This window comes from Kryptolebias marmoratus, linkage group LG2 (genome assembly GCF_001649575.2).
Source record: "Kryptolebias marmoratus isolate JLee-2015 linkage group LG2, ASM164957v2, whole genome shotgun sequence".
NCBI classification, from domain to species: domain Eukaryota; kingdom Metazoa; phylum Chordata; class Actinopteri; order Cyprinodontiformes; family Rivulidae; genus Kryptolebias; species Kryptolebias marmoratus.
The window spans coordinates 17755907-17783381 of NC_051431.1; the positions used below are offsets into that span (position 1 = coordinate 17755907).

Sequence of the window (27475 nt, forward strand, 5' to 3'; positions counted from 1 at the left end):
CAGACACCAAAAATTGAACCTAATTGTATTTGATATCCAAAACATTTGGTTTGATCCTAATAATTCATCTTGTCTTGCAACTCAAAGAAAAAAAAAAAAAAATTTTTATTTATTTGTTTTTTCTTGCAGTGGTTCCTTATTGTAATTGTTTGTCCCTTGTTTTCCAAAAAAACTGGCCTTGTGAGAAACTGTAAAAATGTAATTAAACACAAAATACATTGATTTACAAAACATTAAATATCTATAATGTCATGGAAAGAAAAAAACAAGTGATCACTGTTTAAATGCCAATGTTTTACATATGACAACAAACGTCACCAGCATCAAATAATAAAAAATGATCAAAATACAAAAACACTTCATTTTGAAACATTTGATATAGTGCCTATATTTGACGATTAATTAGTGAATTTGTAAACAACTGTTTCTTTTTTTTAGACAATTGGATTTTCTTGACAAACAGAGATTGTGTTTTAAAAGTGTAACAAGTTCTTTGGCATCGTTCCCACTAATAGGTTGTCCAAGGGGGTATTTTGGGATGCACTGCAGAAGAAAGTGCAGTTGTCCCAACAATGGACCCTGCCATCGTTTGTATGGAGCTTGCCTCTGCTCTCCAGGATTATATGGCCGTTTTTGCCATTTAGGTGAGTAAAAGGTTAAAAACTCAGCTGTGCTTAGCTAATAAGAATATTACTAACATGATTGTTGTTTTAATGACATTAGTAACAAAATATATTACAAGAATACAATTACAGTATATAGTTTATATTTGGAACTTTTTGTAAAACTTTATGTGACGATTAAATGGATGCGTCACTTGGTGTATTTGGCTGTTTGGATGGTGGTACCAGATGAGAGGGAAGCTCTTTAGGGAGCCAGTGTCCCTCCAGCTTTCCCTCAATAAGGTGGGCCGCCAAAGCGAACTCCTCATTGTCCAACATGCCGTCTTTATCAACATCAGCCAGCCTCCAGATGTGAGCGAGCACAGAGTTAGGCAGAAGAGTGGTTGTCATCCACTCTTTGACTTTGGTGCCACTGAGTTTGCCGTCCCGAGGACTCAGGTTGTAGAAAATCTCATCGTATTTGGGTTTGTATTTCTCCACAGCCCACTCGTCAAAATCCATCTCGCTGCTCTCATCGTCTTTGATGATTTCCTTAAACGGATCTTGTCTGAAATGCTCTCGCCTGAATGTTCCCAAAAATTCTCCATCCAACACGCTGGGGAGGGACTTCTTCTTCTTCTCCTGCAGTTGGAGTAAGGGAACCAGCTTGGCTACGTCTGTGGTCAGAAGTTTATCCAAAGAAGCCATCAGGCTTGGCTTCAATGTCTTGAACTTTGAGAAGTCCTGACCCAAAAGTTTCTCCTGAAAATGGACACAGTCTTGTGAGGCTCACACAACACTTTGCAGTGAATTAAATTTAAAAACTGTCGTAATCATGCAGTAAGTGAAAAGCTTTGTTTGACCTGCATTTTGGTGCAGTCGGGAAAGTCTCCAGCTGGGACTCGATGCTGCTGCTGGATCTTGTTGAAAATCACAGGAAGCTGATAGATCAGGTTGTGCTTCTTGCTTTCTTTGCAAAAAATCGTTGGCATCTCCTGCTTCAGATAGCTGATGATGTGTGCATGAGCCTGAGGAGAGACCAAATCAGACATAAAACTACCGTGACAGCTGTAGAATTTGTAAATACATTACTAGAGTTAAAGTTCTCACCCTGACTAAGCGAGCTCTCTTCACCAGGTCATTCAGCTTGCGCACTACAGCGTTGCGTGGCAGGTTCCTTACATCAGCCAGCAGATCCTCCTCCTCCAGCTCGATCAGCTGGTAGTGATCGCACATCAGCCTCGGCTCTGACCAGAAAGATCCGATATAAACGCGCAGGATTTCAGGGGTTCGGAACACTTTCCCCAGTGACCACATGAGGGCGCCATACGCTCTCATGAGCTGCTGAGAGTCCACCCTGTCCGCTTTGTTGAGAACCACTCGCAGCTTGTCCTCATAGCCATACAGAGCCCCAAAGGCCCGGGTGAGCTCATCAGAGAAGTCCAGTTTATGAGCGTCGAACAGCAGGATGATCCGATCCACACGCTCTGCAAACCACCGCAGCACGGCTGGGAAGTCGTAGCCTGTGCATAAGGAATGGAACACGGGGTTTTCATTAGTGCAGTGTGTAATGGGGAAATCCAAACAGCCAGCAGAACTACAGTACCATGTGACTAATCCCAGTGGTCCTCACTGGTTTTAAGCCATCTCAGTTACACCCACAGACATATACATCTTTATAACAAAGCAGTTCCAATCCTCCCAGTGCTTTAATTTGGGCCAATAATTTCCATTTTATTGTTTTCTTTTCTATGGCTTTTCTCACAGAAACTGTATTCCCCCAATAACACTTGATCACTAGTTATCTGGAAGCAATGCCTTAACAGATCCTTCTGACACTAACAGCATCATGAAAAGCATTCAGTCTCACCTCGGCTAAGCTTCCTTTTTGCAGCTGTTAGGATGCCCGGTGTGTCGACTATGCTGATACTCTCCAGGACTTGATTTGGCATCTGGACACACTGAAACCTTAAAAAAGAAAAACAAACCAATACATAAACAAAAAACCCCAAGAGGCTTAATTTAATGGTTTAAGTTCGTGTATCTTTATTGCACATACAGTAATGGACAGAAATTTCTAAAAATTTTTTAGATCAAAAAAAAAAAAATTATTTTTTTTCTCTTTATGTCTCAGTGTTTCTTTACTTTTGTCTGCTGATTCTCCCTCACCTGTTCAAAAACGAGTTTCCAAATGGATCGAGATTGCGAAAGGGCATTTTTGGATCCACTGTTAAGGCATTCCCAGGAATGGTCTGTGTCTTTTCTCCATACATGAGGGCTGTAAAGCAGTCGGTGGTCGGCTCTGGCCCAACTCTGCTGCCAGGAAAGTCTTCCTCTATGAGGTACCTGAGGATACACACAGTGTAAACCACAACAAGTACCATTTTCGACGTTTCAAACACACTATGAGCTGTGAGCCATACCTGATGAAAGTTGTCTTTCCTGTTGAGTACTGTCCCATCACCAGCACCATTGGTTTGCTGTCAAAATCTGCATCCTCGTAGCTCGGTGAGTGAAAGTGATGGAAGGAATAGTATTTCTCTATCGGCAGCAGCCTCTTGTAGTAAAGATTCTTCAGCTCCTCTGTCACCATATTGACGTCTCCCAGCGTTTTAGGGGTGCTCCAAAACCTCCGGATGGACATTTTGGGAGAGGTTTTGCCTTTTATTCCTCGACGTGGAAGCTGCTCACACTTCTAGGACCAAGCTGACCGCTGGAAGAATGTGCACAAGGGTTATCAGCAGCTGTCTGCTCCATGCTGCAGTGGGACAATGAGAGGGTGGAGAGGGTGTAACCGGAGCCTGCAGCTGCACCTAACATGAAGCCAGTGTGGAGAGGGACAGGGTGGAGTGCAGTTCAGTGCTTAATGATGAGTTGGAATCATCTTTGCCAAGATTCAGCCTCAGTGATTGTGGATGTATTAGGAAGCCCTTCTCATACAGTATGTGCATGATTTTTTTATACTGTGTCAACATTACTCTTGATTATTTTGTTAATTCAAACTTTGTTGGATAAAGATTTGAACAATACGGTATGATTTTTTTTACAGGAAATTCAATAAATTTGGTCAAACTTAGACCAGCAAAAATCTGACATTTATGATAACATGGTGTTTTTATTTGGTCTCAAACTGCAAATGAAATCTGGTAGTTGAGAAAGTTTTCTTATCCTAACTACCGTCTAAACTTTACCAAACAAACGTTGCCATGTGAACTTGTTTTTCGTAGTGTTATAGCGCAGTATTAAACACTACACTGTGTTCTGGACCACCCCTCAGCTTGTCCCAGGTGGACCCACGATGCTGGCTGTTCCAAGGAATGCGACTGCGTCCGAGAACATTCTGCTGGCTGCGACCCCAAAACGGGGAGCTGTTTCTGTAAGGACGCACACCACGGTCCGCGGTGTGAGAAAGGTGCGAGTGCTTCGCAAAGTGTCCCTTGGATTTGATCTGCAACATGGACGTTTTCAGTTGAGCTGAAAGGTAGACCCAGCCAGAAGGTGTTTTCGAGGCCACGTTAATGGGTCGACAGATTCATAGAGGGAAATGGTAGAAGCAACCAATTTTTTTTTTTTTTTCCTGTTTAAGTAATGCAACACAAAGTCAGCCATTAAAGGGTAGGAAACGTGAAATAGTCTCTTTCGTTAAGATGTTGTTTTGATATAATAGTGCATAACAGAAAATTAGTTACAGCATAGTTTCACAAAAATGTCTTGTGTTTTGTCATCGCGTAATCCTCCCCTTTGTTCTGTGTCACGATGCAGAGTGCGATCCAGGCTCCTTTGGTCCCGGCTGCGAGCAGCCATGTGACTGTCCAGGTGGAGGGTCGTGTGACCCCAGGACCGGCGAGTGCAGCAAACAGTGTCCTGCAGGCCTTGGAGGAGATCAGTGTCAGCTGGGTGAGACAAAACGCTGCTTTAATGTCTTACAAAGGACAGACATTTACAAAACAAATAATTATTAAAACAGATGTGGAGTTAGTTCGACTTTTTGGTGCTTATTTGCTGCCTTACAGAGGTTTAAAACGGATTCATGTTGGATTCTCTTTTATTAAAACAGAACCACAGTACACTGATGTCATTATAATATGGTCATCATTATATATAATAGTCTGCAAAAATGTGGTTTTTCTGGCATCACACTGACAAACACTAAGTAACACACACTGTTTTGAATCTCTGTACTTCCACAATGGGTTCAACAATTTTCCCTTTTTACATCCATCCGCTGCGGTTTTATTTGCTCTCTGCTGCTTTTGATGAATTGAATGCATTTAGAAGGTGAAATAAATAAGCCTTTGTCTTGATTTCAGCTGGATACGTAGGTGTTCTTGTTATTCTAAGCTGCACGACCACACAAATGACTGTTCCTGCTCAGCAGGGTGTCCTGTGGCTGTTTATTCTGAGGGTTGATGAAAAGTTCAACCCTCTGTTCTGTGTTCCAAACTGGTACTGAATAATGTTTATGAACTGAAATTTAATTTTGGGGACAGGACTGAAATAACAGAGCCGAGTTACTCAAAAATATGTCAGCATTAATGCAGAGAACATGTCTAGGTTCAGCTGAGTTTCTCTGAGACACATAACAAAGCGTATCATTTATTTTTTCTGTATTTTCTGGAGCTCAAGTTGCAGGCTGGATCATGACAGGGATAATTTACTTCGGTTACTGCTCCAGAAGCTTTTGGCAGACGCTGAATAAATAAACTTTTCTCTAAATTTTCACTCGAGCAGTTCTTTTTTTCTCATCCAGAGATGTGCAACCCCACGTTTTCTCTTGTCTTTCGCCCTGACCGTTGTGTTATTCATCTCTGCTTTGAATTTCTCTCGTGTTTGTTTGTTACCAGCATGTCAAGCAGGAAGCTATGGTGAAAACTGTCGCCTGACCTGTGACTGCCAAGGAGCTCCCTGTGATCCTGTAACCAGAGAGTGCATTTGTCCTGCTGGGAAGACAGGAAATTCATGCCAAGAAGGTATTTATTTTGTCACATGGTCCTTTAATAACAGTTTGAAGAGAAAACACAAGTTCTCGGGGTCTAGTTTGAACTCACTGACACTACGAGTTTGCCATAATTGTAAGTCACTGAACAACCATGCAGTTTTATGCTCCTTTATGCCGAACCAGTTTGCAAATGTCCTTTACATCAAGTAACCAGCGGGAATTACTTACTGCTATATTTTTTTGAATGTGACTTGCTGCTTCCTAGACTGCCCTGATGGATTCTGGGGGCTAAGGTGCCAACATTCTTGTCCTGACTGTGAGAATAGCGCATCCTGCAACAAGAAAACTGGTATCTGCGACTGCAAGCCAGGCTTCATGGGAAACCTCTGTCAGAAAGGTGAGTTTGCATAGAAGCTGATGTAAATGTAATTTCTGCCATAATAACAGAGGGGCCCTTTTTCTTGGAAATTGTTAACTGATCACAGATCATTTTATGTGTTCATAAACACATCAAAGTGTTGTTCATGGGTACATATTCATAAGAAATGCTGCAAACTGCTTTACTCTGTTGATCTGTTCATATTTAATCTAATCACCTAAAAGATGACAAAAACATTTAAACCCTACAGTTTGGGGGTTGAAAGCAACGTATCAAAGGCTGTATCTGAAAAATCTGTTTGCAGTTATTTTTATTTGACGTCGGCAGCGTAGTAAAATAAGAGTAGCTTTTCTTGAAGGAATGCGTATCACTCACAGCCTTGCACGCTAAAGTTTAAAACAACTATCCATCCAGTGGCTCATGAGATATCTGGAAACAGGCTAGCAGAGTTGGCTCCAACAGTTAAAGTCAAAGTTTTAAACAAAGATCTTGCACAATGTGTCGAACTTAAATCATGGGTTGGGGACATGTCGCAGCTTCTACCACACCAGATTTTACCTCAATGACTGTAAAATTGACTGAATTATAGCCATTTTTGTTTTCCAAGCTCAGTTGGCTGTGTTGGCCACCTTGAACTGAAAAAACCTAATTAGTTGTAGATGTGCAGCTAATTATTACTTTTTGAAAGTTTCATTAAATTCTGTTGAGTAGTTTATGAAATATTTTACTAACAAACAGAACAGACTCTAATAGTTAATAGCAAAGTTTGAAACCAAGATCTTGGTCAGTCAGTCAGTTAGTACTCAGATTATGTGTTGAGGATGAGTCTCAGCTAGTACCATACCAAATCTTAGCTCAGTATCTGTAAAAATGACTGAGCTACAGCCATGTTTGTCTTCGTTAAAGTTGATTAGCTCTGGTGGCCATCTTAAATCAAGTTGACTACATGAGCTAATCATTTGTAGACGTACATCTAATTAATAGTTTCTGGGAGTTTTATTAAAATCGATCCTGCAGTTCATGAAAGATCTTGCTAACAGACAGATAAGCAAATGCGCACACAGACATATACAATTACATAATAGGCAGGCAAATAAAAACTAGATAAAGGCTAGACGTTAATATTTTTATGCAGCATGATGGCAAAACAAAGATTTTTTTGATGAATTATCTGTTGTACATAGAGTGTCCTGCAGGGTTCTATGGACCAGGCTGTCTGACACCTTGTTCTTGCCACCCTGGTGCCAGCTGTGACCCAAGGACTGGACTCTGCCTCTGTCCTCCCGGCAAACGAGGCCACGACTGTGCAACTTGTAAGCGTTTACTGGGCAGACAAATAATACAAAAAAAGAGAGTTTACAGTAACTCATCATCAGAGCGGTGTGCCTGTTTGTCTGCACGCGTGTTGCAGCGTGTGAAGCAGGTTCCTGGGGCCCGGGCTGCACCGGTCGATGTCAGTGCCAGGAACGCCCTCCGGGCTGCGACCCAGTCAGTGGTCAGTGTGTGTGTGAGGAAGGCTACACCGGAGACCAGTGTGAGGAGAGTAAGCATGGATTTCAGGAGTACTGTCGGAGTTTGAAAAGATTTAGCAAGTGCTGCCACCTTGGGGCAATTACACTCATAGCATATTTCGAGTTAATGTACACTGATATATTTGTTGTACATGGAGTTTTACTATTTAATCAGGTGTTTCTAATAGTGTCATTTTTTTTTTACTTGAGATTTTTGAGTTAACATGTGTTTTGTTGTTGTTGTTTGAGATCATAATGTGATTCTACATCTCGTGTCGCCTTATAAACTCATATAGCTCCCATTTCCTGTCCTCTGCAGAGTGTATGAATGGCAGCTACGGTCAGGGCTGTGCTCAGCAGTGTCGGTGTCAGAATGGAGCCCTCTGTGACCATGTGAGCGGAGCCTGCACATGCTCCCCTGGATTTACGAGTGCTTACTGTGAGAAAAGTATGTCATTTGTATTGTTTGCATCATGAGAAGTTCTTAAAGCCTCCCTAACGTTTCTGTTATGTTTGGTGTTACTTTTAGACCTGGCTGTGTTTGTTATTCATAAACGGAGTCAATTTAAATGCATGGTTGAGTAAATGTCAGTTGGATTCCTATTGCCCATCGCCATGAAAGGTAGGTGATCATGTAATTGCCTCTGTGTGTGTGAGCACGTGTGTGTGTGTGTTCGTTTGTCTGTCTGATACCCATCCCCAACACTTCAGGCACTAATGGATCACATGAGATCCCATGTTGCACATATTTTCAAGACTGGATGAAAACAGCCACAGCTTAATCAGCTTTTCAACATAAAAAAATAATTTTAGTTTAAAACTTTGGCATGAAAAGTAGCTGGCGATATGCACACCTTCCAGGAAGAAATAGGTAATCGGACATTGAAGAACTCCTTAGTTTGACCAAGTTAATAATCTTCTTTTAAAGTGGTACCTGCCTCTGTCTGTTAGCAAAACACCTTGAATTGGATTGTTAAAAGTTAATCAGGTGTAGATGTACAGCCAGTGATTACCTTTTCAGAGTTTCATTCATGAAATGTTTTGCTAACAGACAAACACACACACACACACACACACACACACACACACACACACACACACACACATGGCAGGCGATAAAAAGCATTTTGTGTTTAGACACCAAAATTTTCTTCTGTTCTAATCTTGGGGTAAAAACTAAAAACTGAACTGAATTGTATTTGTTTTTAAAACATTTAGTTTAATTTTATTCTTCATCTCAGAATCTTTTAAACTGTATAGTTTCCACAAAGAGGCGTTTTCATAAAAAAAAAAAGACACAGGCAGTAAACATTATTGTCCGCTTTTCAACTTTCTTTAAAAGAAATAAATTACTAAACTTGACACTTATCACCTCTAATTTTTGCTTTAAATTTTACTATTTATTTTGTACAACTTGAACAATAAAGTAAAATTAGACAAAAATGAAAAATTAGCTATAGAACCAAACTTAAGCAGTGGCTTTAAAAGCTACAAAATAATTACTGGAAATGATAATAATTACAGTTTATACTCACCAGTTTAACTGTAAAGCCACTAGATGGTGCTGCAGGACATTCTTCTGATCGTCTGAGCTTTCCCACAGTTTGAGTGGATCCAATGAATCACCAGATTGCTCGTATAATGTCATGAGCAAAACCATTTTGAAACCACACACATCCCAAGATGTAATTTGTATTAGTCATTCTGGGACAGATGGAGTGTGTCTTTGCAGCCACTCAGCCATAGCAAACCTTTCATGCAACTATTCATCTCACCATTATGATGTTTGTCCTGAACTGCAACAGTCCAAGAGTTTTAGCCGTGTAATAGATTCATCCTTGATTATAGTCTTCTGACTTGAAGTGGCCTTGTGTTATTACAGACTATAAGATTTACTGGGAGTTCACTATACCAGCCGTAGAAATTCATACCACCTCCGTGGTACACCGTAAATCACGGCCATGTCACACTAGAACGGAGCTTCACATCTCTAGTCATAACAGTCTAATGGCCTCACAGGCGGTTGTCACTCTGATTGGATGTTGCTGTGGAAATGAGGCTAGCAGTCTGACCAGATTTCATTTTCTTAGGGCTTAAACATAGGTGTCCAGTTTCTCAGTCATCTGCTGGGCCTCTTCCTTCGCAAGGAATCAGGAAGAGGCCTGCGCTGTGAGAAGATCCAGATCTCCCTAGTTCATGTGTTTCTCAAAATAGAAATGTAAAGACGTGCCTCAACAATGCAGAGTTTTATCGTACATGGGCAATCCTTATTCATGCATTTAAAATGTGTCTTAAGGCGATAGTCTGGCAGTTTTTGAAGTGATGCTCTGATTTTTCAATAGCATGTTATCAGTCGTGACATCAGTCATAGAGCACTGAGTAGGGCAGAAGTCTTTGTCCAGGCTCAGCTAATAGCAAGCCAGACGAGGGGCAGTTTTATATCATTTTCAGCCTTTTCAAACAACTCTTTCTCAAAATTGTCAATCTGATATGAAAGAGTTCTACAGTAGATAATATTAATGCATTCAGCAGCCTCAGCACCATATACATGGTCTATGCTCGGCACAGACACATTTGTGTAGTAACATGGACGTTGTTTGGTTGAGAAAATGATGACAAACTAAACAAATGGTGTAATGCAAAAGTGTAGAGGTTTAACATTAGCTAATGAAGTGTTCTCTCCCACTGGTGTGTTGTTTATGAGAAAGAGTTGTATAAGCATGAAAAACTAGAATAAAAACGGGCCCTCGTTTGGCTAGCTATTAGCCTAGCCTAGATGAAGCCTTCTGCCCTTTTCTCCATACTCTTTGCTCTGTGATGTCACAGCTGATTTGGTACTAACTGTTGATAACTATTTGACAGAACATTACTTTAAAAGTTACCAGACTATCCCTTTAAAGCTTGCATGTCGTTACTGTGGTCCCACAAGACTTGGATACCTTTTTATTTTTGCCAAAAAAGCCCTATTGTGGTGCTGGTGTTGATGCACAACTTTTCACTCAATAATTATCAGAAAAAAGAGGCCTGTGCGTGTTGACGTGGGTCCAGCTTTCCACTTTTTCAACTGACATGGATCAAGCTGGTCTGGATCTTTGATGTTCGCATCAAAACAGTTTACTTGGTCGCAGAAGAAAGAACTCTGGTCCGACCGACGTTGTTTTGTTGCTTGTTTAATTCTCGTACGGGCCCTGAATGGCACCAGGAAGCCCTATTCTGTGCTCAGTCTATCCGCTCTGTTTCTGTGGTCTGCTCTCGCTGGTTGTGTGGTCTCTGGACCTTTTTTATGGGCTGACAGCAGTGGCTCTTACACAACCAGGGATCTGGAAATAATCCTGCTGTCTTAAAGAGCTCATTTAGTCAAGAGATGGAGGCTTTCAATGATGGCACTGTGTGCGTGCGTGTGTGTGTGCGTGTGCTGTGGTTGTCGGAAAAACCTCCGCGTCTACCTATAAACAAAGACTCAAAGGGAAGAGTCTACATTTATAAATGCTAGCAGACAAGGCGCTAATATTAGATGACAGATTGCTGCCCTGTGGTTTGGATGAAAACTAGTCTCCCCCTGCTGGCTTTTACAAATAATACACTCCACCCAAAATATCTTAGGCTTTAGCTCTGAAGATGTGTGCTGCATTAATGTCCACTTGATGTGTAAGCTACTGTTGAATGGGTAAAAGACAGGCCATGTTTGCTTGTTGCCATGGCGTCAGTGCAGTCCTAACAATAAACAACAGACAATAAACCAGCGACACTGCTACCGCTGAGTTAATGTCCAGCTGTATTAGGATGACAGCATCCTCAGTGGGCTAGTTTTATTAAAAGTGCAGCCTAACCACTACTAAAGCTGGCAAAGACGTCATGCTGTCAGCGTGGGAACACGGCAAGAAACTGCTGAACAGGAGAGATACTTTTCCCATTTTGAGACCTTGAGTTAGAACAGGAGGAGTGGACAGCATCATCAGCTGGAAGTGTAAGAAGAGCTTAAGATGCATTCACTGGAAGGGAACAGCCCTAGCACTGTGATATTACAGTACATATAATTATCTACATTAAAGAAGGGTGAATGAACAGATTTCTTAAATATGTTTTAAAGCCTAGCATTCCTTAAAGGAATGCCTTTCAAGATGCTTAATACTTATATTGCAAGATCTTGCAGAGTCTGACTCTGTTACTCCCACCTCAAATTTTAGTTCAATAATTGTAAAACTGACTGTGTCATAGGCACTACTGTCTTGTGGTTTATGAAATATTTGCTCACAGCTTGTCGGAATTGACTCTATCAATTATTGCCAAAGTTTAAAACAAAGCTCTTACAAAGTGTGTAGTGTTTAGAATGTGTTGGGGGATGACTCTCAGCTACTACCACACCAAAATTCAGCTTAATTAATAGCTGTACAAATAACAGAGGTATAGCCCATTTTGTGTTACTGATTATTTGCGACCGTCATCTCAAATTGGGTTGACTTCAAAAGTTAATCAGTTGTAGATGTATATCCAGTGATTACTGTCTCATCGTTCATAAGATATTTTGCTAACAAGACAAGCAAAAGTGCAGCCACAGACAAAAACATTATCACCTGCCTTGTGCATTTTAGTGGCAGGAGATAAAAAGCTCTCTGCAGCCTAAATTTTCCAAGAGCAAACAGAGATATACCTGAAGAGAAAAAACCTTTGTTATCAACAGACTTTAACAAACCCAAGAGCGGTGTTTCTGTAAATCAGTGTCAGAATCAGGGAACATTTTGTGTTTTGCAGAATACAGCTATTATGCTTGAGTTAGCCTGTGAACTCCGCAGTGACAAATTGAGCCATCAACAACAGGCGCAGTCATTCTTTCCTGCCCCAGTGAAGTCATGCTTACAGACAATATTTACATCTAAGCAGTGTAAAGGTTCATTTATCCCACTGCGTCTGGTTAGCTTCTTCTGGATAGCAGGCACCATGTTTAGCAAACTCTGTGAGTGTCACTTGACTGCATGAGCACACTTGAAGAGTCTCTCTAGCACTCCCTGAGAATGGGGAAACAGACACTTGGACTGGCATCTCCTGCAACTCTGTAGGTGTGTTTGTGGAGAACACTTACCAGGCATTGTTTTGCCGTGTGCCGGTGGGGTCTGTGGACACAGCAGGTGCTCTATTTACCGGCTCTTTGTGCCCCCCTCGCAAAAAAAAAAAAGAAAAAAAAAAAAGGGAACAGCCTCTGATCTGCCGTAAACTTTGATGTGGCCCAGATCCAGCACACATGTGTGGGACAGGAGCTCACTTAACGAACGCAGACTCTTTGCAGCAGCCGCAGCGTGGTGCTGCAATTTGATATTGGTATTTTCAGGAGGTTGCAGGGCAGAGAGGGAAAGGCGAGAGTGCAAGGTAGGCAAGGGAAGAGAAAAAGCTACATTCAAAAAAAAAAAAAAAAAAAGTTAGGCATTCAAATCTTTTCCTTTCCTTTCCTTTTTTTTTTTTTTTTTTTGTGAAGCTGCCAGTTGTAACCAGTTGGATGTTTTATCTCGACCCACAGCGTGCCCGGACGGCTTTTACGGTCTTGACTGTGGCCAGATGTGCGAGTGCAGGAACGGTGCCCGCTGCCACCACATCACAGGAGCTTGTCTATGCACCGCCGGCTGGGCAGGACCACACTGCATTCTGGGTAATGGAAGCCACATCATTAAAACAGGGTGTGAGGGAGGCCCTCGCTGTGGCCCATCACGCCATCCTCTCTTTTAAACACAACTAAGATGTGTTTGTGAACAATTATCTCTATAATGAGACATTGCCAATGACTTTTTTAGGGATGGGTAAGGGAGGAGAAAGCAGGGAGGACGAGAGTGCCCTCTGGCACACAGGGTTTAATTGAGGTCTATTCTGGATAAATGCACCCACATGTACACAGCGATCAACATCAGGAGTGAGGGAGAGCGCAGCTTGGAAGACCCTTTTAGCAGCTAACCAATCAGTGCTCTCAAGCCAGAGTTTCTTGAGGATTTCATGCCTTTGTTTTAATGAATCTAGTGAATTGCCCACTAAAGTTCTTAGTCTGTCATTCTGCAGCTTTTTGCAAGACTTTGCTCTTGCCACAGACATTTTGTGGTTCTGAGTACCAGATTCAGAGTCAGCAGAAAGCCACTAGCATGACTTAATGGTCCATCTTTGTCGTTTGCTCATTTTCCTCGTTTATAAATGCCAAATGGCATGTGAATCTTTGATCAGTAATACAAGCTTTGCAACACAAGTGCTAAAAGCCACAATCTCTGCAAATGTCAGCTAAACTCACTGTTCCTATACATTTGCAATTGATGTTGTGTTGTATGGAATTTTGATTGAGGACACGTTGTTAAATTACCTTACATGTGTGTTATTTGTGAGGGTAGAGTGCCCAGAAGGTCATTTTGGAGAGCAGTGCAGTCAGACCTGTGAATGTCTGAATGGGGGAAAGTGTGACCACATTACTGGGCAATGTAGCTGCACGGCTGGTTGGACTGGCTTCAACTGCCAACTGCTTGAGTAGTTCTTTACTTCAATAACTTGACTAACTTCACTTGAAAGCTGCCCAGTTTGTTTATTTAGAGGCGTACAGTGGTGGATTTTTGTGCAGCTTTGACATTGTTAGCAGACTTAAACATCAAACTCCTCACAGCGTGTTTGCAAGCTTACAGCTTGATGCGAAGCAGAAAAAAAGTCTCTTTATAGAAATAAACCAACAAGTCTGTTATAAGGATATAATGGGAAGGGAAATCTGTAATTGCATGCTGAAGTTTAAGTAGTAAATTAGTTGGCTCCAATCTGCAATTTTGCCACTAGATGGCACTAAATTTCAGCCACTGGACACCTTATTACCTCTACTGCATGAACTGTGACATTTGCCTGCATGTAGCTTGTCCTCTAGGACAATATGGGGAACATTGTTCTGGCAAGTGTCTGTGTCAAAATGGAGGATCTTGTAATAGTATGAGTGGACGCTGCTCCTGTCTGCCAGGATGGACCGGAGCTGCTTGTGAGTTGGGTGAGTCCTAATATCCGTACTATAGAATTGCACTTTGTAAAGACACTTCTAATGATGCTGTTAAATGCTGCTCGAATGTTATCTTGAATGTAGTTTTTGTTATTTTCTGCCTAAGAGTGTGAAGAAGGGCATTATGGAGAAAACTGCAACAAGACCTGCAAATGTGCAAACGGTGGGAGGTGTGACCGAATGACAGGGAAATGTGTGTGTCTGCCCGGATGGATTGGAGAGCTTTGTCAGTCAGGTGACCTTTTAAAGTTGGTTCTGTTTGGCAGCATATTATTAGATTAAAAAAAATAAAAAAAAGAAATAAAACATATGTAAGTGTAGCTTTTCTGGTCACATCTTGTAGGAATATTCTAAGATGGTGAGGTTTACAAACTCCAGAGCTCGAATGCATGGTGACAATGAATGCTTGTGTGTTTTGTCTGAAGTGTGTTCAAAGGGATTTTTTGGTGAGGGCTGCGAGCAGAGGTGCGACTGCGTCCACTGTTTGAGTTGCCACCACGCAACGGGTCGCTGTGAGTGTGAGCCAGGCTGGAGAGGAGCCAGGTGTGACAAACGTGAGTGTGCATGGCCAGCAGCTGAATGATACTGGCTGGACAGAACATTTGGGTGAGCTAACTTTGTGTCTCTGTGCATCCACCCTCAGCCTGCCTGCCAGGGTTCTTCGGTGCTTCCTGTGCCCAGATGTGTCAGTGCCAGGCTGGGGTGTCCTGTCACCATAAGACTGGGAGTTGTGGCTGCCCAGCTGGTCTCACAGGTTCAGGCTGTGAGAAAAGTAAGAAGAAGAAGAACAGCAACAAAATATTTATATGTCAGCTAAATTAATTTATATCAATAGCATCTCCCTTTTTTCCTCTTGGTCCTGGGAAAGATTACAGTTTTGTCCATTCTAGGAAATGCACTCCACCTCTACATGAGACCCTCACTATCTCAGGACTGTATAAGAATGTTTCATTATTCACACCCTGTAGGGCTGTATACGAGCAGCTTCACTACTCAACCCCTCTTCGCTCCTTCAGCACCCCCCCACCCCCTTTCACAGCCTCAGCTCCCTTCCTCTCCTTACACACTCCCTAGACATCTGATAAATGTTACACACCGGCTGCCAAGTAAAACAGAAGGCATTGTTTTTGTCTCCTCGGCGGCGGATAAGGGCTTTTGGAAGGCAGACATGCATAATGACAGCGCTGTAATTGCCTCTTTAGTCTGGAGTCCTTTCTTATCTGTCCCACACGCTGCCTGCTGCTGCTTGACTGAGTAGCTGAGTGCTGCGGTCTCACCCCAAAACATGTTTGGTTCACAGATTCATCTTGGTCAATATGACCGATTGTCCTGGGACTTCATTCATTATTGTGATGAGTGTATACGTAGGGATGCAGAGAGGGTGTGTGAAAGAATGTTCCTCTGTGAGCGCCTGGGCTTTGGGCACCAGGGAAAGTTGTTGGGATTGTTACCAGTCAAGTGCTGAATGCCCCTGTATGTTCACAGATTTATCTGGGAGAGGAAAGGGAAATGGCCTGTGTCTTTGTTCCCACAAACTGCTGAATGTGTCCACGATTAGGGCCTTATCTGCAGAGCTGTACAGTGTGATTATTTAACACTGCAATAAGGTTTCACTTGCCACTATTCCTGCAGTTATGATTGAATTCCAAAATAAAATGAAGATAGAGGCAAAAACTAAGACATGTTACCTGAACACCTAAATCCTAAAGTGATAGTTTAGTTCTTTTGAAGTGGGGTTCTGTGGACAATAAATATCTTAAATTTTGTTCTGACTGGACTGGCGAGCTAACAGCTAGTCTGAGCAGGGCCAAGACCAAATTGGATTACTTTCATCTTAAAACAACTCCAGTTTTTTTGAAAAAAAAAAGAGCCATAGGGGTTCATGCAAACACTAATTTATAAACCTTTACATCCCTGTCAGTTTTATGTCATACACACATGTCACACAGAATTAGATGAACATTTGCAAACACAAAAAGTGGAAGCAGCAGCTAGGTGTGGCATTTCCAGTCCAGTACTTTCAACAGGAATATCATAATATTTCTACCAAAACAACTGTGTAATGCAAAACTGACAATGATACAATTGTTTATAAAATAGCTTTTACATAAACAGCTTTGAAATTTTTAAAGATAAAGTTGTTTTAGGAAGGGAGCAGTCCACTTTGGTCACTGGTTACTTAGGTCATTCAAATATCAGTCTACAACTGGTGAGATATTATTTTTCATAGTCTTTCCGCGGAACCCAGCTTAAATAGATCTGAACTAACTTTCAGAAAAGGTTTCCCTCCTGCTGTAGGCCTTCTATTATACTGTAGATTCATACAAATGCTTTCATGCCCATTCGCTGAAATGCACTTGATGCTGAATGTTTCTGCTTGTGTCCCCTCAGCTTGCCCTGCTGGTTTGTTTGGACAGAACTGCAGCCAGCTCTGTCAGTGTTCAGGAGTCAATGAACAGTGTCATCCTGTCATGGGGAAATGTAGCTGCTTACCTGGTTACTACGGGACACGCTGCAGGCTTCGTGAGTATACGTAACACCTCTGAAGAAACAGTCATTAGGGTTTAATGCAGTGAAATGTGGCAGAAAGGTGTATGTTTTGCCTACTGCGGCTATTTTCACAAAAGCAAAAGATTTAATGAAGAACTTTATAACTTTTCTCTTTACCCAAGATTTTATCATTCCTTAGCTAGAATTGGAAAGCCCATGAACACAGAAACAACAGACATAAAAGCAAAATGAGTAAACTTTTACCACTTTTTTTTTTTTTGCTTTGCTTCCAGGATGTCGAGCCGGCACTTTTGGGCCAAACTGCAAGTCCAGGTGCAGGTGTCTCAATGGTGGTCAGTGTGATTTCAAGACTGGGACTTGTTACTGTCGTTCTGGTTTCATTGGAGCTGACTGTGGCTCAAGTAGGTCTTCAGAAAAATTGTAACCTCTTGTCCTACAGAACAACAAATTCTTTGTTTGCTTATACAGGAATTACCCAATGCCACAAGAGTGCTTGCTGTATTGGGAAAATACTTGTCAGTTAGAGTTTAATGTTGTTATCTTATTTATCTTTTTGTGTGTTTCTTTTATCTCTTTCCTTTTACTTTGCTATGGATCATCCTTGAGTCTGGAAAAAAAGACTGATTAATTGATTGATTGATTGATTGATGGCTAAGAAATTATGACAACAGGGTGTCTTTTTGTGCAGGTTGTCCAAGTGGGTATTATGGTAAAGACTGTGCAAACTTGTGCTCCTGTGGGGAAGGAGGGCAGTGCCACCCAACAACTGGAAGGTGTATCTGCGGCCCTGGTTGGATGGGACCATCTTGTCATCAAGGTAAGACAAAAGCTGCAATTAGTTTTTTTGTCAAATTAATTAATATATTTGCACACTGTCTATCACAAAATAGACAATGCTCATGTAAAGTTTAGAACTGGTCATAAAAATTTTAAATTGTTGTTTTTTAGGCAACAAATGACTATGTATTACATCTCAAAAGACATTTTATTTGACAAGTGTGAGCAAAACCATATCACAGATTTCAACCTTTCAAGTTTTTAATCCAGCTCGTTTTATCTTTTACTATTCTCATGAGTAAACAAAGAGTCACCGCTGAGGCCGATACGCATCATTTGGAACCATTGGCTTTAATGAGTTCTTTAGAAATAAGAGACCGAAAAAGAGACTGACAAACAACCAGTAAAGCGAGGGTGTAGTTTTCAACATTTTTCGCTGTATATTTAAGGAACAAATTCTCCATTTCCTCTGAGTATGACCTCTGATGATCACAGGGCTTTTTATTCCCGGGAAACAGACGCAGAGCTGAGTTTTCTTAATCTCTCCCCTTTATCAGCAATTCAGCTGGATTGCAAACGGGAGGGAGAGGGTGTTCCAGCCCAACTCGCACTAAATGTTCTCTTTGTTAGCCTTCCTGCTTGTACTTGGACATACCACCTCTTAAGTCGCTCTTGTTGAATGTTTACACAAACCTTTAAGTAGCTCATTCTCTGTGTTCCGTGTCGCTGGATTTTGGCAAGCAAGCAAATAAATAAACAGGGAAATCAAAGATGTCTTGCTTATTGTTTTACCCGTTCTAAATTACCCAAAGAAACATGATTATTCTTTTATATCGGCGCCAAATTAGACCACTTTGCCATCTCTTTAATGATCTGCTGCTTAAATAAACACGAGTGTGTGGTTAGTGCAGTCTTGTGTGTGTTTGAACAGGACAGACAAAGCACATACCCATCGGTTTTATTGCTGAAGAGAACAATCTGCAACTTTGTCTTTTTGTCTTTTTTTTTTTTTTACGTTTCTCCAGCATGCCTGAGAGGGAACTATGGCCTGCAGTGCAGAAACACATGCAGCTGTCAGAATGGAGCTTTGTGCGATCCTGTTGGCGGGTCCTGTAAGTGTGGACTGGGCTGGGCTGGACCCCGATGTGAGACAGGTATTCTTACAACTTCATAAACAACTGCATGATTTGTCTTTTTACAGTGACGGCTGCAGCTTTCTGCCAAAGTACAAAGTGTCTGTGTGGGACACATGCAGTTTGGATAAAGTTATTGTAAAATTAAGTAAAAAGAAAACCTAAAACATTTTTTGACTCGGGACATTTTAGTGGCTGTGAACACAGCTTGGTCTGCCACTGAGAGAAAATGTCCAGAGAAGCATGTTTTCATCGTGTCATATAATTTTCAATAAAACTGAACAGAAGTGGATTCTGGTACTGACAAATTCATAAGCTAAACAAACAACATAAAAAGTCCCCAAAGCTATTGAAAAACATCACTTTAGTTTATCTTTCACTTTAACATCGTCCGCCGCCATATAAGGCAGGCAATGATGTCATCACTTGTGTCTTTGTCTGGCTTCAGTTTTAGATTTACAACCAATAATTACTTTCTGTCAGGTTGGGTGGAGAAGGAGGCGAACCCAGAGCGCAGACTCATCTTTCAAAAATGAAACTAATTTATTAAAATCAAAGATAATCAAAAACGAAGGCTGACATGGCAGCAAAACCAAACATAACAAAATCCAAAACTGAGACACAAGACGAGAGGGACATGGGCATGAAGCGACAATAAACCAGCAGTGAGTGGAGGAGATGACCAAGTTTTAAAATAGGGTAATTAGGGGAAGTGGGTGAGATGATTACAACTAGGATCAGGTGAAGATGGGCGTGGCAGGAAAACAAGAGACTGACTGAGGAGAAGTGAATAATGACACGAAACAAAGACAGGAGGAACAAGAACTGAACTAAGACAAGGCTAAACACAAAGAACCAAATAACAGAATCAAAGAAAACATAAACCCAATACAAAAAACCCTAAAACCCCCAGATCCTGACATTCTCTGAGATGTCATTCAAGTCTGTCCAGTGGTTAACTGGATAGACTTGAGTGGTTAACTGCCACAGTTTTATGCAAATCTACTGTCACACCAAACCTGAGCTAAAACGTGCATTTTAGTTTTGTTTTTATATTAAATATCACACCTAAAGATTTCCAGTTTTCCTTTTTCTTATCTTTTTTATCAGTATTGACAACTAGTTTACAGAGAATTTTGCAATTTGTCACTTAGTTTGTTCATTCTGTATGTTTTTCTATGTTTGTGTAGCCTGCTCATCAGGAAAATATGGGCTCAATTGCACGCAAGATTGCTTGTGCCTCAACAATGGGACCTGCAACCGTTTCACTGGCAGCTGCAGCTGTAGCTCTGGGTACTACGGCCCCTCCTGTCAACACGGTGCGCATGCTTTCACAAAGGCCTCATGATAATATGAGTCTCAGTGACACTTGTTATCTTTGCTTCCAAAGTGAATGAGGTGGCTTCAGTAACTGGATCTTTTGTGTTCCTCCCAGAGTGTCCTTCCGGGTATTATGGGGTGAACTGTGCCATGTCTTGTGACTGTAAGATTGGGCAAGCATGTAACCACGTGACAGGCAAGTGCTTCTGTCCACCGGGATACAGTGGCCTGCAATGCCAGAGACGTAAGTGCACTATAATGTGACAACCTAAAAGTGAAAAATAAGGAGAAGGTGCATAAAATTACTTGTGCACGTTAAAGACTTTTAATACAAGTTAAAATGACTACAATAAATAAAACTCTGCTCTACCATATACAATAAATAAAAAAGTCTTGAATTAAAAAGGTGTTTAGCTAGATTTAAGTCACCTGCAAACAGAGTAAAAAAAAACACAAGAGTAAAAGTGCCAAAAACTAACAAGAAATATGTGTGTGTTGCTTTCATTCAGTCACACCATCTCTGAAAGACAGGTACTTTATGGATGTTCTTCTTACCTCCTTGTGCCCTCCCACCTGCTCTGGGGGCTCTCAGCTGTAGTGTGAGTGCCTAAATGGCCACTTCAGCACCAGCAGGAGATACGACTGAGGAGCAGCTGCAGGCACATGCTTTCAGAAATAAAATTGCCATAGTTTTTTCTGTGTGTTTATGAAAAATTAACAAAATGCTTGATTTTTTGTTTGGACTTATTCAATTTTTTATGTGTGGTACAAATGCAATAGGACACTTGTTTTTTGCAGGAGACCTAAATGTTCTTTAAAGATGGTCATCTGAAGATCTAGACTTAATGATATAAAACCTGTTTTTTTATATTTATGTGGTAGGTTTACTAAATGATCCATTGCAGCTGTAGAATGTTGGAAAAAACAATGATGTGAATGGCTTTACAACTGTAATGTGTTTGTGTGTGTGTGTGTGTGTGTGTGTGTGTGTGTGTGTGTGTTTGTCTTACAGGATGTGAAACTGGCAGCTTTGGACCGAGCTGTGCAAAGTCATGTGATTGTGTTGGCGAAGCTCCTTGTGATCCATCCTCTGGAAGGTGCCTCTGTCCCTCAGGACGCTGGGGACAGAGATGTGAGAAAAGTAATGGCACCTTTTGAGAGAACATCTTCTATTTAGCATGCTAAAGACACATTAAAAAATGCCCACATTGACTCTCATTTAGGATATGTCCTCCCTTTCAAACCTGTCTTTTCCTTCCATTCTGTTTCTTTTTCGTCAGACTGTGACGGAGGCCATTTTGGCCCCGACTGCGCTCTGCTGTGCCAGTGCTTCCAGGGGGCCCGCTGTGATCGAGTAAACGGGAGATGCCTGTGTCCACTCACCTGGCTCGGCCCAACTTGTAGTGAAAGTAAATGTACTTCCACACATGTTGAGCTGTAAAGCTAAAACAAACTGGGACACATGATGACACACGCTCACACACACACTCAGAGGGCTGTAAAGACTCACCAGCTTTAGTGAAATATTGTGTCGTGAAGTGTGAGAGGCTGAGCTCCATCACTCTGCGTGTCACCCTGTCTCCCTCAATAGCTGCTCCTTTCTCCTGACAGCTATTTTAATCTGCACCCAGCATGACGCCGGGCTTCAGGCTGTCTTCGTTTTACCTCCTCAAAGCCAAGCTCACGGGAGACTACGTAGCAGTTACCTCGTCTTCAAAAACCCAGAACATTTGCTTTTGATTTTCAAATAGTGCTGATAGCTTTTTGCCTCTCCCTTCATTATTTTTTTATTTTTATTTTTTACAGCGCTGCTGCACCAAACCTCCGGAGAGCCGAGCTTCTCCATATCTCACAGAAAGAGAAGAACGGGCAGCAAAACCACATAACCCAAGCAGAGGTGCAAATTCGAGCGCAGGACTCGGCTCAGCGAAGATTCCCTCTGATCATCTGTGAAGAGGTTGTGTTGGTTCTGTAGAGCTGTCAGAGACCGGCACTCCGTCACCGAGTCTGAAGGCCGAGACGATCAACCACAGGAGCTGACGCGTGAGACGTCTTCAAAAGACCATAAAGTCAAACGTAGGCCAGCGTGTTTAAGATTTAAAGTTCCAGCTTGTACGAAATTCATAGCAATACACGGGTTACTGTTGCTGATTGAAAGGGGATCATTTTGACATTTAATGAGTTGTAAAAAGAATTTTAGAATAAGGGAAGGCCATCCAATTCCATCCCTTTTTTTTGTTGTTTTTACATCAAAAACAATTCAGAACCAAATGACGTCATGAACTAAATCTAAAGAAAAAAAACATGAAATATTTGCAAGTTTATTCCTTATTAAAAAAAATAACAAAATAAAACCAAACAAAAACTAAATGTGCTTTATTTGAGAGATAAAAATATTGTCCAGCAACAACAAGGAACAACGTATTATACAGGTCTGTGAAGGACCGAGTTTAAACAGGAGGAGTCCCAGGAAATATTAGAAAAATAGAGTTTCTTTTATTTTAACCCAACAAAAAGACAAACTGACCTCATAAAAGAGGTAAAAAAAAAAAAAAAAAAAACCTCAGGCAAAAAGATACAAACCCTGGCTGCACAAACAAACATAACTGACCTTCCTTAAGAATTGACACACAGGGGTTTATATACTGGCTGATCAGACCAATTAAGACACAATAGGGGTAACTAAACAGAATACAATTACAAACAACACAAAACAAATAACAGTACAGCTAAGTTTGGCTAAACTAAAGACCCAAAAATAAAACCCCAAAATATTAAACTTTAAACACTCATATTTACTTAAAATACAGAAACCTATCTAAACAAAGAAACTACAAATCCCCCTCGCCAGCAGGAACTAGTGGTGCAGTCCAGTCAGCATTTGAACCTGCTGAGCCCTGGCCCCCATCTTTTGTCTGGCAACTCCAAGGCAGGTAAGTACCGGCAAAAACAAACACAAAGTTAATCTTAAGCAACAAATTAAGTTGACATAAACACATATGTTAACTAAATGGACGCGCTAACAAATAGAACAAATGTATCCAAATCAACTAATAAATGTTTTTATTGCAACTAAAATATTATTGTGTTTGTATGAAAGAAAAAGTATAAAAAAAGTGTATAAAAGGAGTTACTGACTTTAGGCTTTAGAGTGTGGCCATGGATTTGGCCATCACAATGTCACTTAGACTCGGTAAACACTAGTCTTTTCTTTACAGGTAGACTCTCACCATCAAAATATCTCCTATTTGGTTGTGTTTCTTCTCTTGTTCATAAATATATGATACATTTTGATGTTGTGATTTTCAAGATTAGCTTTTTTTTGTTATAAAAAAAATCAGGAACTTTGGAAATGACGAATAACATGTTTAGGAAAGCTTTCATCACGTTACAAACGCCTTCTGTTTGGTATCATTGTGGATTAGTTTTACTCGAGCCCTGCAGGCAATCTGTACACAGCTGCCTAAAGAACGGTTATTGAGTTAGCTGCTGATTCCAATTTAGTGAGATGCAAAAAAAAAAAAAATCTTACATTTTAATGGTTTTCTTTTCTGATTTGTGGTTTAAAAGTCAAGACTTAATTGTCATATGTACAGTGTACAAGGTACAAATAATTTCTTGAAAGATGGAAGTTAGGATACAGAACGTAACAACGAGCAGTGCAAAGCCACAAAAAGAGCGAGTCACCGTGGCCTAAAAGGTTTAGGTACCTTGCATCAAATCTGGTCTGATTTTGCACAGACAAGATTCATTAAAATTTGATTATCAAAAGGCTTGTAGTTGAAAATGATTTTTAAAATGATTTTTTTAACTATATCATTTACAATTACATTTTAATTTTAATGTTACTGTTAAAATAGGAAGAGAAAGGTTCGATGCAAGTGTTTGGATAAACACTTGTTTTCATCCACAAAGAAGCTCTAAATTCTTAAAATTTGAGTGGCTTTTAAAATGTCTGATGTTTTTGGGAGCATTTGCATGCACATCTCTATAATTTAGGTTTAAACACAGAGGGAGTGTGTTGATGTTCACTGGAAGACTGTAGAGCCTCGTGACACAGATCATTTTTACAGTAATCATTTCATTATAGGTCTTCTTTTTGGCTGACATTTTAATATTTGTCAGCAAGACAAAGCCACTCACAAGTTTAAAAACATTGTAAATGATGGAAATTATATGAATCCTAAACATTAGACCTGCATTCGTCCAACTGGTTTAGGTCAAAATGCCTGCCGTGAATTAGACCTATTTTCATTTCTAAAATTGTCCAAAAAAAAAATAATACAATGATCCTAAAATTGTTTGTGAATTTGTTTTATTTCTTATTTATGTTAAGTGTTTTTTTTTCTTTTTTTTTAATGTTTACATTTATACCATACTTTTATAGTAATGCAGTTGTTTACCTGGGGTGCACAATGACCTGCGTTTCAGTGGTGCTATCGTGTATAAAATCAAAAGATTTTATATATATATATATATATATATATATATATATATATTTGTAAATGATTTTTTTTTCTTGAGTAAACTATTGAATGTGCTTCAAACCAAATAAATAACAGAAAATCTGTGGACACCTCACTTAAGGCTTTTTTTTCAGCTGTTTGGTTTAAATCAAGCATTAACTACTGTAATCCCAGAGCAGAGCTGAAGAATCAGCTCTTTTTGGATGTGAAAAAAAAAAAGGTACAGGAAAGTTTCAGGCGTCACAAAGCTTCAGTGGTTGTGCAAAGTGTGCACATATTTGTACAAGGCTACTACCAGGCCACCTCTCCTCACTCAGGCCAAGTTCAAGCATCATCTCCCTGATAGCAGTCTGAAGTGGGAGGGGATGTTGCACCTGAGCTGTGGTGCTGAATTGTGTGTGTGAGCCAGAGAGCACGCTTCTCGAGACATTTTTCAAGCTCACTGGAGCATTTTCACTTCTAATGGCCAAAAGGCGACTGTGGTCTGGCAGAAGCAGGCAGGTGCCTGGACTGAACATGCAACTCCCCCCCTACCCACACACACACCTACGCTCAGCATCCCTGGGGTGAGTGATGGGTGAACGGGCTCAGCAGCAGAGGACTGAGCCCCTCACCACACACACACATATCCAGGTCTCCAGTGCGTCTGATGGATGGTGGAGCGTTGTGCCTCGCTCTGTGTTGTGACAAGCAGCAGATGTTCTCCAATAATGTTTATCGGCTGGGCCTTCATCTTCAGATGACACACACCTGTTTCCAGTCAAACAGGCCCACAGAGGCCATTCATCCAATAAGTGCTGGGTGGCCGGTGCACCTTTACATCAGCCCTCCACACACACTACTCAGTTAGCAGAGACACAATTATAGAGCTGGCACCCCGAGATGTATTTAAATGCTACAAAATCAGAGGAGAGGAGGTCAAACAAGCTTGCAAATGTGCAAATACTGAGTTTGTGGGGTCCTTTTTTCTTCATTTTGAAGCCATCTTTAAACATAATTTTGTTTTACTTAATGATGTTGAAACTTCGAAAGCCCAATTTGTTTGACACCGATTATCTGTGAATGCATAAAAAATGGGTCTTGCGCTAAAAGATTTTTGGACCAAGCGAACGACAAGAAAATAAAGCACTTGTTTGGACGCCTGCTTATCAGACGTGCGAGAAAGAGAGGGGGCTCAGGAAACTGGACGTGAAATCGCCCGTAAAAGCTGAGATTGCATCGTGGGTACTTTTTTGCTGTAATTAAGCTTACACCACTGTATTTATTTATTTATTTACTTATTTACTTTTTACAGAAGAGATTCTATCACTTTGCTGCCATGGCTTCACGTCCCAGAGATAATTTCTGCCCCTCAGCGTAGAACCCAGAGCGGGGCGGGGTGGTGATGAGGCGTTTTGAACTCCAGCTGATAAAGCTGTCTGCTCAGATAAAGAAATGAGGGGAGGGGGAATCATTTCAACACGTCTTGCACCATTTGTGTGCTTGTTGCCTGAAAAAATAAATGGTAAATGTTGAGGCTGCAAAAAGGAAAGATGCATATCAAGAAAGTCTCCCACACTTTGGATCTGTGTTTTGCTTTAATTTAAATAAATGAAGCTTTTGGTGAAAAATGAATGCACACATGTTTTGTCAGATCTGACCTTCACATATGTTCCAACTGATGACTTTGAGGTTAATTTGAACTTTAATGTGTTTAATAAAATTGGGCAGGTTGGCACTTTGTACCACTAGGTGGAGCCGTGTGCAGGAAATAGCCGGTGGAAAGAACTGTCTCAACTTTGATTCATGAATACATGGACCAGGCTAAATGAACGTCAATGTAGAGTCAAACTGTGTTACACTGACGCATATATTTTATTATATCCCATCCCAGTTTCGGCTTCAAACGCAGAGCTGATGGCTCAGTTAGTTATTTTTCAATCTAGGCTAATCTGAGAGCAACAACAACAAAAAAAGAGGTTTTGAGTGGTTCTGCCACCACGCCTGTCCTGATTAGACATGTCATATTAAAACCATGTGCACGGCTGCTCTGCTCAGTCTCAGTCTGTTCTCTGGAAATGTACTGAGTGTCCATCAATAACACTAATGACCCATGGCTTCCAGGGAGAAAAACAAACAGAGTAACGTAGCCTAAACTTTAAACTCTTCTGCTTTGGAAGAGGCAGAGAGGAGACACTAAGCCAACCACAGAAGAAGAAAAAGGTTGTCTGATTAGCCTGCAGTTGGTTGCACATTCAGGGAAGCTGGACAGAAAAGGAGGCATCTTTAGTTTAAACACAACAAAACCTTGCTGTGGTGATTTGTGGAGTTTCCCCACCCAAACGCTCACAAACTGTATACCCCTCCCACTTCTGCCAGCTGTTAGTAAATACAAACCTCTTTTACACCCCCGTTTTTATGGATACACACCCTCACCCTTCCATGCCTCCTCCTCCCAAATGTTTCCCCTGGTGTCTGAGTCAGCACGGGTGCCAAGTCAATCAGTGTGAGAGCTGCCAGCTGCAATGGCCTCCCACTCCGGGGGGTTGCATGTGATGTATGTTCCACCAAACCGAGTGGGTGCTGTAAGTTACTTGCCACAGAGGGGCTGGAAGGCATGGACGGGTGGCAAAGGAAAGGAAAGGAAGGGCTGGGGTGTGGCGAGAAAGAAGATGAAGAGGAGGAAAGAAAAGATGGTGAATGAACGGGAGCTGTAATGAGGCCTGATGGATTATGAGGTTGTGCCAGCTGCCCCATTAGCTGAGTGGCTCCATGCCCCACGATGCTCTGCCCACAAAGTGCCCATCAGAGCACATGCACACACCAGAGGGACTCGGCAGCTTGGGGATACAGCC

At 41.2% G+C, this 27475-nt stretch overlaps 2 protein-coding genes across 2 annotated transcripts in view; one reads left to right on the forward strand and one right to left on the reverse strand.

The window, feature by feature from the left end:
- megf6 (multiple EGF like domains 6) overlaps positions 1-22919 on the forward strand; it is a 44485-nt gene extending 21566 nt beyond the window's left edge. The window contains exons 16-37 of the mRNA XM_017424025.3: positions 516-644; positions 3880-4014; positions 4365-4499; positions 5447-5572; positions 5807-5938; positions 7105-7233; positions 7332-7463; positions 7751-7879; positions 12944-13072; positions 14297-14425; positions 14541-14669; positions 14860-14988; positions 15078-15206; positions 16826-16957; positions 17218-17346; positions 17634-17762; positions 18748-18876; positions 20046-20174; positions 20291-20419; positions 21188-21316; positions 21456-21584; positions 21982-22919. Coding sequence (XP_017279514.1) covers positions 516-644; positions 3880-4014; positions 4365-4499; positions 5447-5572; positions 5807-5938; positions 7105-7233; positions 7332-7463; positions 7751-7879; positions 12944-13072; positions 14297-14425; positions 14541-14669; positions 14860-14988; positions 15078-15206; positions 16826-16957; positions 17218-17346; positions 17634-17762; positions 18748-18876; positions 20046-20174; positions 20291-20419; positions 21188-21316; positions 21456-21584; positions 21982-22061 — 2807 coding nt within the window. The 3' untranslated portion in view covers positions 22062-22919. The remainder of the gene's footprint in view (positions 1-515; positions 645-3879; positions 4015-4364; positions 4500-5446; positions 5573-5806; positions 5939-7104; positions 7234-7331; positions 7464-7750; positions 7880-12943; positions 13073-14296; positions 14426-14540; positions 14670-14859; positions 14989-15077; positions 15207-16825; positions 16958-17217; positions 17347-17633; positions 17763-18747; positions 18877-20045; positions 20175-20290; positions 20420-21187; positions 21317-21455; positions 21585-21981) is intronic.
- Positions 133-3339, reverse strand: LOC108240496 (EH domain-containing protein 2). Its single transcript, XM_017424026.3, has 6 exons — positions 3026-3339; positions 2772-2948; positions 2473-2570; positions 1713-2125; positions 1466-1630; positions 133-1364 (listed from the first exon to the last, which is right to left on the reverse strand). The coding sequence occupies exons 1-6, from the start codon at positions 3244-3246 to the stop codon at positions 801-803; spliced, it is 1638 nt and encodes a 545-aa protein (XP_017279515.1). The 5' UTR covers positions 3247-3339; the 3' UTR covers positions 133-800.
- Positions 22920-27475: the final 4556 nt, after the last annotated feature.